This window comes from Mustela nivalis (genome assembly GCF_964662115.1).
Source record: "Mustela nivalis genome assembly, chromosome: 10".
NCBI classification, from domain to species: domain Eukaryota; kingdom Metazoa; phylum Chordata; class Mammalia; order Carnivora; family Mustelidae; genus Mustela; species Mustela nivalis.
Window position 1 is genome coordinate 27,842,309 of NC_139029.1, and position 14,718 is coordinate 27,857,026.

At 45.9% G+C, this 14,718-nt stretch overlaps 1 protein-coding gene across 10 annotated transcripts in view; it reads right to left on the reverse strand.

Annotated features, from left to right (window-relative positions):
• The window catches only part of INPP5B (inositol polyphosphate-5-phosphatase B), a 48,091-nt gene that overhangs the window by 7,689 nt on the left and 25,684 nt on the right, over nucleotides 1-14,718 (reverse strand). For all 10 annotated transcript variants that reach the window (XM_082686955.1, XM_082686950.1, XM_082686948.1 and 7 more), the window contains 10 exons: nucleotides 13,444-13,540; nucleotides 11,626-11,793; nucleotides 10,650-10,751; nucleotides 8,939-9,053; nucleotides 8,482-8,598; nucleotides 7,311-7,498; nucleotides 5,706-5,817; nucleotides 3,213-3,322; nucleotides 1,944-2,079; nucleotides 114-224 (listed from right to left, as the gene is read on the reverse strand). In XM_082686955.1, the coding sequence (XP_082543081.1) occupies nucleotides 114-224; nucleotides 1,944-2,079; nucleotides 3,213-3,322; nucleotides 5,706-5,817; nucleotides 7,311-7,498; nucleotides 8,482-8,598; nucleotides 8,939-9,053; nucleotides 10,650-10,751; nucleotides 11,626-11,793; nucleotides 13,444-13,540 (1,256 nt within the window). The remainder of the gene's footprint in view (nucleotides 1-113; nucleotides 225-1,943; nucleotides 2,080-3,212; nucleotides 3,323-5,705; nucleotides 5,818-7,310; nucleotides 7,499-8,481; nucleotides 8,599-8,938; nucleotides 9,054-10,649; nucleotides 10,752-11,625; nucleotides 11,794-13,443; nucleotides 13,541-14,718) is intronic.

Below are 14,718 nucleotides of genomic sequence, written 5' to 3' on the forward strand. Positions count from 1 at the left end.
GTGGAGTCCGGGGGTCGGACAGGTGGCTCCTGGATACTGAAACCTCACAGACGAGATTTAAGTTCTATAAATAGAGGAGCCTGTTGCCAATATTGTTAACATGTCCTTCCTACCTCTCGCTTAGAAAGGGACACGGAAGGAATGTTGGCATTTTCCATCTTGTCCAGGGAGCGAACGATCTCCTCCAGAGTCTTCCGGTAACGTTCTTCGTTGACCACCTTCACCTGGGAGGCAAATATCAGAGCCTGAGTGCCTTCTGCCCATTTCCTCCTTTTCAGGAAAGAGGACATGCACAGCACCGGGCAAGAACAGTTGGCGGCCACGCAGAAAGTGAAGACTGAATAGATTTAATTAATTAACCAAGAACTCAATTAACAACAGACTCAGGAGGGGTCCTCCAGAGGCCGAGCTTGTGAGGAAGTCAACTGCTTCCTGATGAGCAGGGAGAAGATACAGAGGTGGAAGCCTGGTGGACAGCTCTGCCGGCTCTCAGCCCTAGGGCAGAAAAATGCCCAGTGACTAGCTCTAATTCACTTGCTGCTATCCACCAGCCTGTGGTGAGAAACTGCTAGGGTTTAATTTCAAATGGCATCTCTCAGGTTTTTGTAATCTATGCTCCAATGGCCAAGATTTCGTCAGGCTTTCCCTTCTGTATTCTGAGTCATAAACACAATTGTTGTCACTTTCCAATACAAAAACTCTGTAACATTCATTAGGCCCTTTTTCAAACTACTCACACCTTCACAGATTCCGATATGCCTCTACCCGAACCCTTGAGAGTGGATAACGTAAAGGAACAAATCACAGGAGAAGAGATAGTAAGAACGAAGATGTTCAACCTCACCAGCAAAATCAAACAAATGTGATTTAGAATAATGAAAGATCTCTTTCTTTTAGCTCACTGGGTTGGCAGAAATTTAAGATGACTAAACTCCAATATTAGCCAGGTTGGGGGAAATAAGCTCATACAGAGTTGGCAGACAGGGGAGGAGGAGGAAGCTCTACCTTTACTGACATGGAAAGATCTGCTAAGAGATAGTCAGTAGGAGAAAAAAAAGATATTCTCTCAGAACAATATGTATAGAGGTGCCTGGGTGGCTCAGTGGGTTAAAGCCTCTGCCTTCAGCTCAAGTCATGATCCCACGGTCTTGAGATCGAGCCCAGCATCGGGCTCTCTGCTCGTCAGGGAGCCTGCTTTCTCCTTTCTCTCTCTGCCTGCCTCTTTGCCTACTTGTGATCTCTGTCTGTCAAATAAATAAATGAAATCTTAAAAAAAAAAAAAAGAACAATATGTATAATCTGATTTCTTTTTTTTTTTTTTTAAAGATTTTATTTATTTATCAGAGAGAGAAAGGGGGAGAGAGTGAGCACAGGCAGACAGAATGGCAGGCAGAGGCAGAGGGAGAAGCAGGCTCCCCGCTGAGCAAGGAGCCCGATGTGGGACTCGATCCCAGGACGCTGGGATCATGACCTGAGCCGAAGGCAGCTGCTTAACCAACTGAGCCACCCAGGCGTCCCTAATCTGATTTCTTTTATGAAAAGAAAAAATAGCCTCTATGTTGTATATAGAATACTGCCCTGTTTATAAATGCACAGAAAAACTCCTGGAAAATGCAGACCAAAAAGCAAAGCGGAACTTGCACAGACATAGAAATATATAGAAGTATACCAAAATAATTATGACTAAAATTTAAATATGAACAACTCTTTTGGTTTTTTTATTTTTAAGTAATCTCTATGCCCAACATGACGCTCGAACTCACAACTCCAAGATCAAGAGTTGCATGCTCCACAGACTAAGGCAGCCAGGTGCCGCTAAAAATAATTTTTAAAAGCTTTCTCACACAGGGTGGAGGAGGAGACCAGAACGACAAAAATGGTCTTCGTTATAGGAACCAATTCCCCATAGGGGTGCTCAGGACGGGTGTCGGCTGCCCACCTACCCCAATGTCAAACACTGAGCTGACAGGCTTGTGGTCACTGGTCTTCAGGCCCATGTGGCTCTGGTAACTCAGCTGAGTGATGTTCTTCCCTTTCCAGAGGACCCGGTCACACCAGGCAGGAGCACGACACTTCTCACTGAAATGCAAAGTCCGCACTGGGTCCCCCACACAGGCAAGCACACCCACTGCCTGGCCAGTGCCCCGGGGCAGCTGGGGAATGACCGGGCAGGGCCTTCAAGTCCAGGTGACCCCACAGTCCCAAGAAGGCACAGAGATTCGGGCCCACCAGGAGATAGCATATCCCATCACCCAAGACAGCCGTGAGGGCTCCAAGCCAAATGCTGTTCAGAATGAATCTCTGTTCTTTACCTTCCTATGGGGAGGAGATGAAAAGAAGCAATCTGGAAGTAAGTACTCCGTGGTCCTTAAAACATGGTGCTTGACACAGCCTCTCAATTCTTACTGCCTCAATTATAATCCTGGTTCTAGGCTAGCCTGCTTGGGAGGCTCTTTACCTTACTTTTTTTCTCTTCTTTTACAATTTTATTTTTAAGTAATCGCTACACCCAATGTGGGGCTTGAACTCATGACCCCAAGATCAAGAGTGGCTCAAGAGCTGCCTGAGCCAGCCAGTCGCCCCTTGGAAGGCTCTTTACTTTTTGCCTGCCTCAGTTCCCCGATCTAGAAGCTGACGATGATAAATCACACCTCTTTCAGCTGGTAGATGAAGACTAAGTGAGGTCACAGAAGTCAAGTGCATGAAATAATGTGAAGCATATCAAAAGCACTAACGAAAAGTGATAAACTCCTATGTAATGACCAAGTATAAGCTAAGTGGGCTGGAGTCATCCTATCCCCCTAAGCATAGCTGGAAAGTAAATTAGTAGGGAACAAATGCTAAGGCACTCAAAAAGAAAACATGCAGGAAGACAGAGCTGCTGAATGAGCAGATGCTGCTAGAAAATGTCTGACCAGGGGCACTGGGTGGCTCAGTGCGTTAAGCCTCTGCCTTCGGCTCAGGTCATGATCTCCGGGTCCTGGATTGAGCCCCGAGTCAGGCTATCTGCTCAGTGGAGAGCCTGCTTCCCCTCTCTCTCTGTCTACTTGTGCTCTCTCTCTCTCTCTGTCAAAGAAAATGTCTGACCAGAGCACAAAACACGAGGAAGTCACAGGAATCCTATCACCTTCTGTAGGCCAATGGGGACAAGTGCTTCCCTGAATTTGGGGGTTTCCATTTGCTCAGCCCCCCAGAAGCAGCCCCCTACCTACCTGGTATCCCAGTCATCGGAGCCAGTATCATACTTATAGGTAGGCTGGAACGTAAGCTCGCCTTCAATGAAGCCTTCAAAGACAGCCTTGGTAGCCATCTGAGTTTTCAGCTACAAGAAGAGATGGAAGGGGGGGGAAAAATTATCTCAGAATAAAAAAGTCAAACCTTGAATTAGCAGAGGAAAGGAAATCAATCTGGAATCTGAACCCTAACCCAAAGGGAAAGGCCCAGGAGAAAGCTATCCTGTAAGATCTTGAGAGCTAAATCCTAGGAAGGGGAGCGAGCTGACCATTCCTTTGCCTGTTGTACCGTGTGTGTGTGTGTGTGTGTGTGTGTGTGTGTGTGTGTGTGTGTGTTGTTATTATTTTTTAAGATTTTATTTATTTATTTGACAGACAGAGATCACAAGTAGGCAGAGAGGCAGGCAGAGAGAGAGAGAGAGAGAGAGAGAGAGAAGCAGGCTCCCTGCTGAGCAGAGAGCCCTATGCGAGGCTTGATCCCAAGACCCTGAGATCATGACCTAGGCCGCAGGCAGAGGCTTAACCCACCGAGCCACCCAGGGGCCCCTGTTGTACCATTTTTAAGGCTCTTTTATAAGAGGATATTTGTATCCAGGGGGCCCGAGTACCATCTTGCTGAGATGTCCCTAAGAGGATCAGGTACCAACAGAAAAAGGTCTAGGAAGATACTACCCAAAAAGCAAAGGGGAACTTCCAGGTATCTAAAAATAAATAGCAGAACGGGCACCTGGGTGGCTCAGTGGGTTAAGCCTCTGCCTTCAGCTCAGGTCATGATCTCAGGGTCTGGGATCGAGGGCCCCATCAGTGGGGAGCCTGTATCCCCCTCTCTCTCTGCCTGCCTCTCTGCCTACCTGTGACCTCTCTCTCTCTCAAATAAATAAATAAAATCTTAAAAAAATAAAAATAAATAAAAATAAAAATAAATAGCAGAAGTATACCAAAACATGTATGAATTAAATTTAAACAATCTTCTAAAGGAGTTTATCAAACAAGTTACACGAACTAGGGGAAGCTCTGTGCCTTGACTTCCCCCACTGTCAACTTAGAAGGGCGTCTGGAACATTCTGAGAACAGCCAGCATTCCTCCCACTATACTCATTTTAGGGACTTCCTCCAGATCACACTCGCAGCAAGATTAACAACCACAGGTGTTCCTGTGTCCTCCCTGGAGGACCAAGCGCAGCCCTATGAGGACTGATGAAGAACTTTCAGCTAACACTGGAGTCAGGGGGCAGCTACTCAGGGAACAACAGTTGCCAAATTCCCCAAAACATGAATTCCTAAAAAAAAAAAAACTCCTAAGGGAAAACCCACAGAAATAATAAAAATGGAGATATTAATGTAGGATGATTCTTAAATCAGTATACATAAACCTTAAAACCATCTGGGAAATAGAGAACACATGGAACAGGTACTGTTACCTGAAGAAAGACCAGGAAAAAAATAATAAATAAAAATTTAAAAATAAATAAATCAATAAATGAACCTGGGGGAGGGGGGAAATAGAAAAGAAGGCCAAGAGGCAGTGGGCATGAAACCACCAGGGAAGTTAGAATGCCTCACTCAGGAATACAGATGCAGTAAACTCAGTTACAGAGTAGACCGGATTAATGCTGAAATAGGGATTAAAGAGGGAAAAAAGGTAATTTACCAAGGAAAGAAACTGGCAAGAAAAATGGCCCAAAAAAGATTACTCCATAAATAAAAATAAAACAAGGTTGATATTTTTTCCCCTTTGACTGATGTGCACCAGGGGACAAAAGGGTTAACAGAAAGATCCAGACTGATAACAATAAGAAGGGGGCTACAGACTAAAATGAAAAGGGACTTTAACGTTCTGAACGACCCTGACCATTTGAACAGTCTTGAAACCCACAGAGAAGGGGAGCCTGATGAAAATCAGCGAGACTCAGGTGGCTCTTGTCCTGTGAAATGGCTAATGCTCCGAGCAAGAAACACTGACCCCAACCGCGGCAGAGAACCGCAGCTTACCGAACTGGTTCCTGTGGGACGTGAGGAAAGCGGTTCAGGAAGAAGAGTGGTCATTTACACCAGACAAGTCTGGTGAGAGCAGGAGGGGGCAAGGCAGACTCACTCAGAAAACAATTAAATTGTCTTAAACATCCCAAGTGTCTTTAGGAGAAGCTTGGTACCCCTTCGCCCCTACAGGAATGAATCAATAAATGGGCACTGGGGAAAGGGGTTGAGAGAGAGAGAGAGAGAGAGAGACTGAGACAGAGAACACACATGCTCTTGCCACCCCCAGGGGGGATGAGGCACCTGGAGAGAAGAGCCAGTGGGGTGGGGGGGCGGGGAAGGTGGGGGAACAGCCAGGGACAAGGCTGGTCAGCAACTCCTTGGGGAAGCCAACCCCATCAAGGAAGAAGAGGCTGAGGGTGGGGAAGCCAGGCCTTCCTGCGAGCTCACAGTGGGGGGACAGCTGCCAAAGAAGGCCCAGGAGGCCACGTGTACCTGATCATACGCATACAGGGTTTGAAAGTCCTTCTCCTCGATGAGGTTCTTCACCGTCTCCACGTCCAGCTCTTCTATCCTGTAGTTGAGGTCCCCCAGCCACAAGATCACACTGTGAGGACAGAACACAAAGGTCACAGGTTGGGGAGGGACTTTACCCATCCTAGCCGGCGTGCTTCTGAAGGAAGGCCTTTGAGGCCAGCTTCTTGGGAGCTGGGAGGGCACTGACTCTGCTGTTCGGGAAATCTTTTCTCTTGCCACCCCATTTCACGTCACGGCTAACATGCTGCTTACTCAGGGACCTTTTGTTCCAGGTTCATCAGAAACAGCCTTGAGTTGTCCTGGACCGTTTTACGCTGTGTGGTTGGAAAGATAGTCTAATAAGATCTAAAAGCAAGACAATCATTTACCTCATTCCTGGGAAGAGGCACAAAAGATCAAATATTGGGAGTCAGGTCAGTTGCTCGGGGACTCCAAACCAGAGGATGCCATGATGTCGCCTCCATGCACATGACAGTCCACAAATACACTCTCAGCCTTTGTTTCTAGAACTGAGGTCCTCCGAAACAAAGTTCAACCTGTACAGTGGAGTCTGGGTTTAACCCCCACTGTATCATTGGTTGGCTCTTTCTGCAAAGTGGGACAGGTGGTTTGTCACAGCCGCTGCTTCGGGAGAAGGGTAACCCGGACATCCCCGAATGACAGCGCACAGCCTGCCAGGTCCAATACCGCACCATCCGAAGCCAGCAGCCAGGTCATTAAAGAACCCGCGCAGCAGGACACACGCACCAAAACAAAAGCATCCACAAGCTCAAAGCGGACAAACTGACATGCGAGTGGCCACCTCCCAAACTAGGGCGCTGGGAGTCCAACAGAACGGAAGACACACTCCCTGCTAGGTTCCCTGGAGAAGGAAAGCCATCCTGTCAGCTTCCAGAACACCAGTGAGCCCAAGACCGTTCCACCACCACAGCAGGCGGGATGCGAGGCTTGCATCTGGGGACTCCCCGGCCGACACCATGGCCTCAGGGGCTTCTTCCTTTGTCTAAAAGAAGTGGCACACACTTCGAGTGTTACTGTCAAGTCTGAAATTCTAATATGCCTTGACTTGAGACATATAGAACATCTTAGAGATAAAGAAAACAAAGATTAGCACAAGATGCTCTAAGCAGCTATCACGGCAGCTTTGTAAAGCTGGCTCGAGAGGGAAGGCGGCCCACTGCAGTGCAAATCTCAATTACATGTGCTTTTGGAAAGAAAAGATCCATACTATCCTGAAGCCTACTTCTGAAACCCGGACTTGAGACGCTCACTGTCTGGTGGCTTTCCTCGTGGGGTTTAATCCGAGGCAGACCCACATTAAAATAAATCTTATACGTGTTCTGGGGACAAATGATGTGTAAGAAGAGTCTAGAGGTCTGCCTGATGGTATGTTAGGACACGGGACATTCCCACGAGACATAACCCACATGTAAGCGAGTGATGGCTAGAGTCCCCACTCTGGGAGTGGAAAGCCTCCCCCAAGCACCTCCATGACAAAACAGAGAGGCCCCAATTCCGCAACATCGGAGCAGTGAACTACTTGGGGTCTGAGCCCAGACTCACTCGTGTTTGCTGATGGTGAGAGGGGGAAGGCCTGGGTCAATCTGACAAAACTGCATTCGAGAACAGATGTCTTTATAGTCCTGGTTCCTCCTCTCATACTCTTCTGTGTGGGCTGCCAAGTGAGAATTCACTACGCAGATGCTGGTGTTGTGGAACTGGAATCTGATGGCCACGCCTCCTTTGTTACCCTACGGGAAAGAGCCCGGAAGAACGCAATTCACAACGTCAACATGGCTGCCATTTAAATCTGCATGCTTTCAACATATTTTCTCTTCAATATCATCCTGACAGCTAAGTGAAGCAGTTTGTATTTTCATTTAATTTTTTTTTAGAAGGGGAGAGGGAGAGAGACTATCTCCAGCAGACTCCCCGCTGAGTGCAGAACCCAACACAGCGCTGGATCTCACGACCCTGGGTTGTGACCAGAGCTGAAATAGAAAATTGGACGCTTAAGCAATGGAGCCACCCAAGGACCCCTACCATCTATTTTAACAGCTAGGTAAACAAATCCAAGAAAGCAGAGTGACCAGCCAGTGGCAAAGCTGAGCCCACTTTTCACTATATCACAGGCAAACCACATGCTTGGCCTTCTCTGCAGGAAACTAAGTTCTTGCAGGAGAACCTAAAAGCAGGACTTCAGGGTGCCTGGGTGGCTCAGTGGGTTAAAGCCTCTGCCTTTGGCTCAGGTCATGATCCCAGGGTCGTGGGATTGAGCCCCACATCGGGCTCTCTACTCAGCAGGAAGCCTGCTTCCCTTCCTCTCTCTCTGCCTACCTCTCTGCCTACTTGTGATCTCTATCTGTCAAATAAATAAACAAAATCTTAAAAAAAAAAAAAAAAAAAAAAAGGCAGGACTTCAGGAGCCTCGAGAATAGGAAATTGCAAACCTATTATCGGCACTCTTTATCTTGGTTTTCTGCAATATATTTCATGGGTGAAATGACCATTTCATGATCAGCTGGAGGCTCTGGTGTGGCGCAGACAGGGATGTGTGCCAAACTAGCCAGCAGCTCACGAAATTACTACTTCTAAGTGGTCCGCTCTGTCTCACCCTGTGTAAGGGCACCATTCATCTTGTCACACCAGTCCCCTCGAACTGGGACACACCAGTCACAGTGTCGTGAGAGGCAGGGTCGAAACCTTAGGGATCAAGCATACCCCCCAAACTCACCATCCTGCCCATGATTCCGGTCCCCACGGTCTCGGCTTCCACCTCGGAGATATGCGCTGCATGTTCCTGTTTGACATACAACAGCAGCATAATCCCCACCAGTCGGATGAGCTTCACCTGGACAACAGAGCCAGACATTCCCGTCACAGCATGAACCCGAAACCGAAAACAGGAAGATACATCCCAGAGGAAAAGTGGTCTCGAAGCTGGCCGATGACGCCGATGTTTTCCTTCTCCACAGCAGGACACAGGGAACTCACCTGTGCAGCTCACCAAGCATGCTCTGTGATAACCCAAATAGCCTACTGCTGTCCAGACCTGCATCTCTCCTACCTAGAGCGCCTCTTCTGGGGGACTTGGAATTGAAGAATTAGGATGGGCTTATGATAACAGTCACAGGTCTCAGAATTTCCTTGCATAGCAACATACAATTAAGGGTCACTGACCCCTCGCTTACCTTCGCATACTTGGCATCTGGGTGAAGACCTTCTGACACAGCTTTAAACCACTCTTCCTCCTTCGGGGTATCATGGAAGAAAAAGGCTTCCTTACTCAGATCAAGCTCCTGGAACCTATAATAAGCAGCAAGCAGTCAGACAGTCGAGAAGAGTCATGTGCAAGACAGCATGTCCTCAGATTGGGTTAGCTATGTGTGTCCTCGCTCTCCAGCTAAACCGCAGGGCCCTCGAGGGGAGAGAAATAAATATGTGGAACCAAGGGACTAAATGCTAAGGAGCTACCAGCGCTTTGACGAGCTGGCACCCACTTCCTCTCCATAACCAGCCTGGGAAGCGGTCAGAAGTGTCTCCATTGTACCCCTGAGACCCCTGATTCACAAAAGCAGCAAATGACAAACTGGGGGCCATGCCTACATCTAGATCAATTCCAAATTCTAGGCCCTTCTCACTTTACTATATAGGCTCCTTAGTTGCCCCCCTCCCCATTCACAGTGCCCAGGACAGGGCTAGCAGGATAATATGTACCGAAGAAAAAAATGACTGACTGATGGAGCCTTAAAAAAAAAAAGCCAGTCAGTTAAGTGTCTGACTCTTGATTTCGCCTCAGGTCATGATCCTGAGATCAAGCCTCGCATCAGACTCCACGCTAGGCATGGAACCTGCTTAGGGTTCTCTCTCTCCCTCTGCCTCTCCCTACTTGTGCACTCTCTCTCTCAACAAAACTGAAACAAAAAAATAAATAAAGCTTGGGCGCCTGGGTGGCTCAGTCGGTTAAGCATCTGCCTTCAGTTCTGGTCACGATCCCGGGATCCTGAGATGGAGCCCCACATCAGGCTCTCTGCTCAGCGGGGAGCCTGTTTCTCCCTCTCCCTCTGCCCCTCCCTTCTGTTTCTGCTCTTTCTCTCTGTCACATAAATAAATAAGATCTTTTTTTTTTTTTTTAAGATTTTATTTATTTATTTGTAAGAGAGAGAGAGAGGAGAGAGTGAGAGCGAGCACAGGCAGACAGAGTGGAAGGCAGAGTCAGAGGGAGAAGCAGGCTCCCTGCGGAGCAAGTAGCCCGATGTGGGACTCGATCCCAGGACGCTGGGATCATGACCTGAGCCAAAGGCAGCTGCTTAACCAACTGAGCCACCCAGGCGTCCCAATAAATAAGATCTTAAAAATAAATAAATAGGGGTGCCTGGGTGGCTCAGTGGGTTAAGCCGCTGCCTTCGGCTCAGGTCATGATCTCAGGGTCCTGGGATCAAGTCCCACATCAGGCTCTCTGCTCAGCAGGGAGCCTGCTTCCCTTCCTCTCTCTCTGCCTGCCTCTCTGCCTACTTGTGATCTCTCTCTGTCAAATAAATAAATAAATAAATAAACAAACAAAGCTAACCTTACTTCCCTGGCAAAAGCTATTTTTGCCTTCTGACCAATAAAGTCCCGAACATCTAAGTGATATAAGTCAGTTTGAGTGTAGTGATTTTAACAGAGGGCTGCACAAAATAACAGCATTTAAATGCCAAGCACATCGCTTTAATGGTGCCAGAAATTTGTTTAATTCCAGGAAGAACATCAAACAGAGAAGCAGCTGTTATTAAGCACATGGTCATTTTTCAATTCCTTTACCTGCTGTGAGAACTCAGTTATACATTCATGTCCTTGTCCCTTCCCCTCAGCTATATTTTCTGGAGCTGGAGAGGCAGAACTGAGAAGAGAAGCACTCACCCCACACAGTATACATCTGGGGCCGGAATGCTGTGGCTTAGCCAGGGCCGGAGGCCTTCTTTGGGGGACTGGCCATTCACGTTGTATGTTCCCACAAAAAACCTGTCAGCAAAGAGAACGGATCAGTCCCTTGGGAGGACAATGGATGCGACGGGGAAAGCATCCTACACTGACTCCGCCCAGTTTCAGGCTCTCTGGAAACAAATTTTAAGACCTTTCCAGACATTGAGCAATGTCACCCCAGACATCGACCAAGGACTGTGACACTGAAGGGTGACTTGCAGTCTGTCATGATAGTTGTTGCTTTTGTGGTAACTTCGAATAGTATGGGCCTACTGTGAACATTGCTATTTAGCCTTGGCAGCCATTAGACCCATAATCCACAGAATGATTCCTCAGCCTGTGTGTGCTGGGGAAATGAAAGAAAAATGAAAAGTACCTTGGTAATTATCTTCAGAAGGAAAGCAACTGCAGTGTTCACTGTAAGGGATTGTTTGTATGCCTGGAAGCAATGTCACTTGGTATTACAGGCCCCGTGCACGGATTTAAAAAGATTTAGCAGAATCCTGCAGCCTCTATTCATTTAACTTTTGGTAGTCCTGTCTAAAAAGATTACCAAACACCAATTTCATTTCACTAACTTCAGTTTAAATGAATTCCTTCAAAGGCCCGGAATGACCAAGATACACAAATATCAGGATATCGATCCTTCTTCTGTCCTTTATACCTCTTCAAATACTGCCATAATTATCTGTAAGCTGTGTGACTCTGCTATACCACACCCACCACCATGCCTGGCCAGAAAAGACAGAATAAATGGCTGCTCATGAAGAGTGAAAGGAAATGATCATGTTGAGAATGCCAGGTGAGATCCTGCAGAAGGATCTGTTTCCAAATCCAGTGTAGGGAGTGAAGTGCTGAAATTTCAGAGCTGAATGATCATTTTGCTTTGAAAACAGTTTGCCCAGTTATCTACCTGAAGTTCTGGATATAGGTATAATCCTCTTCTTTCTGCACGAGACGTGATTTCACTATTGTATCTCGTAGCCCGAACTTCTGCATGGATAACATGTGAGCCTTGTCTGATACCATGATAGTGGAGGAGCGGACCAGGTCGGTGATTTCACTCTTGGATTTATTCTGTCTAGAAAAACAAACAGACAAAACTTTATCACATTCTGATGAATTCCCCATGACAAAATACATGAACATGAAGCTAGAAGTTTCCACACACAAATTGTCTGAGTCACAGAAGACGAACAGAGGCCAAAGTCAAATGTATTTACTAAAACAAACAAACAAAAACAAACTCACTACATCTGTATGTAATTAAATAAATTTGTGTGTTGTTGAATGTATAGCACATTGGTCCTGAGATCATGACCTGAGCTGAAGGCAGAGGCTCAACCCATTGAGTCACCCAGGTGCCCCTAATCTGGAGATTTTCTGATAGAGATCTCAGATCGGAGGGGCCTTAAAGACATTCTGATCTAATCCCTTCCTTTCCCAAATAGGAAAAATAATATCTAGCACCATCCACCCAGCTGGATGGCAGCAGAGTATGGACTAGAACCCAGATGTGACAGTACTCTTTCTAGACCCTACTGCCTCATGTAACGAGTCTATAAAACTACCCAGATCCTTTGACTTGAAAATTCTACTGTAACTCTTTCACACAGGAATAATCCGGAATAAAAGAGGAGCAATGAAAGTTCATATTTCACGATTATTTATGTAGTTTTAATAACCAAACTGACAATTATTCAAATGCCAACATTTAAAGTCAAGCAAAATTTTAAAATTGACATATTTACCTAACAGAAGCCCAATAAAAGTGCAAGAAACTTTTGCCGAACATTATTTAATGAATTGAGATATAGAGCACTTGCAACAACTTCTGGCCACAGAAGCATCTGATATCATATTATCAAGTCCATACTAATTACGACCATGTAAAAATGTATCTATGTAACCAAAAAGGCTCCAAGTGAACTGAGCAGGACAGATCCAGCTACACTTAAAGTTCAGGGATTGTTCCTTTCTGCTTAAGTGCATAAAAATACGGACACAATCAAGTTTTTTTTATCTTGACCAGCTGTTTCTAGCTATGAGCAGCAGGGGGCACTGGTGTACAGACTAAATATAAGAGCACATCAGGAAAAAGAAAAATAAATAAAAACAGAAAAAAAGAAGTATCGGGCGCCTGGGTGGCTCAGTTGGTTGGACAACCGCCTTCCGCTTGGGTCATGGTCCTGGAGTCCTGGGATCCAGTCCCGTATTGGGCTCCCAGCTCCACAGGGAGCTTGCTTCTACTTCTGACCTTCTCCCCTCTCGCGCTCTCTCTCACTGTCTCTCTCTCAAATAAATAAAATATTTTTTTAAAAAATTTTTTAAAAAAAGAAGAATTATCTTCAGAGTCAGGAAACTCCTAAGAGAATGTGAGGGAGAAATAAAAATGTTTCTAATCTTCTAGATGTCTAAGGTAGAGTTAGATTGCCAGTTTCAAATCCTAGATGGGCTACTTGCTAGTTCTGGATCTTGTGTAAATGATATAAAGTCTTTTCACCTGCAGCGGTAGAACAGAGTAGACAATAGTACTTATCTTTTAGGTCAAAATAAGATAATCCAGGTAAGAGCATGGAGCCTGCGTACATAGTAAATGCTCAATGAATATCCAACATTTCTTAAACCAGCTACCCTGGGACAACTTACATCACGCACAGCAATGGTCTCAGTTCTCTGTTGAGGAGAACTGCGGCCCTAGGACATACATATGAATGGACAGCTGCATTACCTTGTGAGTAAGCTGTCTGGTGTATCCTGAGCGCAAGAGCTTGGGTGCACAAGCAGGCCTCTCTTATCTGACCGTGAATCATCAAAGTCAGAAGCACCTAAGGGGAAGGAATGAAAACAGGCTTACACAGACTTGAACATAGAGACCACAGCTTCTCTAATTGTTGTCTACGAATCACTGGTTGTACACATAATGCTTGAAGGCATAGGTAAGGTGGATGGTGGTACCTTGTGGAGCACAAGAGAGAGGGTGAAAAAAACAAGCATTTCATCCAGAGATCTTAACTTCTGAAAATGTAACTCTCAGCTGGTCCGACTCCCTTTTCCTAGAGACGGAATGCCTTACAGAAAGGATAAAAACTATGCAAGCTGCAGACCTAAGTTCCTTTACTGGCTCTACTATTTACTGACCTTCTGACTTCAAGCAAGTCATCCAACCTCTCTCAGTCTCAGTGACTTGACATGCCCTGCCCTTCTCACAGGTTTATTGCTGGGATCAAATAGTTGACACGTGAGTAAGCATTTTGGAGGCAACACGGCATATTATGAAATATAAGATAGTGATCTCATTTCCATTTACTCCAAGTGGAACTTCAAGTTCAAGGAGAAGAGAGCCAATGGTCAGAGATCTGACGCTGGAAAGGGAGGGTCTAAAGTGTTAGAGAATAGCCTATCATTGTTAATAAGCTGCCTCAAAAACAAAAGAGCAAACCAAGGACTTTTAATATATAAATACTTTGGGACAGTTGTTAAACCAAGATAAACCTGAAAAGGAAAAGTAATCTGCCAATAGCTTCTTTGCTCCTTAAAAGCCAAATCTCTTGTCCACAGAAAACAGAATGGAGAGGCCACAGAACCGGGCTGCTTCAACATACAAGTTAAAAGGAGCACTGCAGGCATGAGCCATCACGAAAGAATTCTGCCCTGAAGACTATTACTAAACATGGATTTTTCGACCATGCATTCACAGGAACCAGAACACACACACACACACACACACACAAATTTGAAATGTGAAAATAATGACATTTCAAAATGCCAATCACCAAGGCCTTTCAATTTTGTTTCCTGAATGCCACTCAAATCAATACAGGCTAATGTGACCCTATGACCCATGTTACCAACATCTCCCTGGAATGACTTCAAACTGATCTCCAGGCCTCCCTTCTTACCCCACCATCTCTGACCCAATTTCTACACTGTGGCCAAAGGATTTTTTGAAAAAGGAAGGCTAATCACATCACTTAAGACCTTTTAAAAGCCTCCCATTGAATAA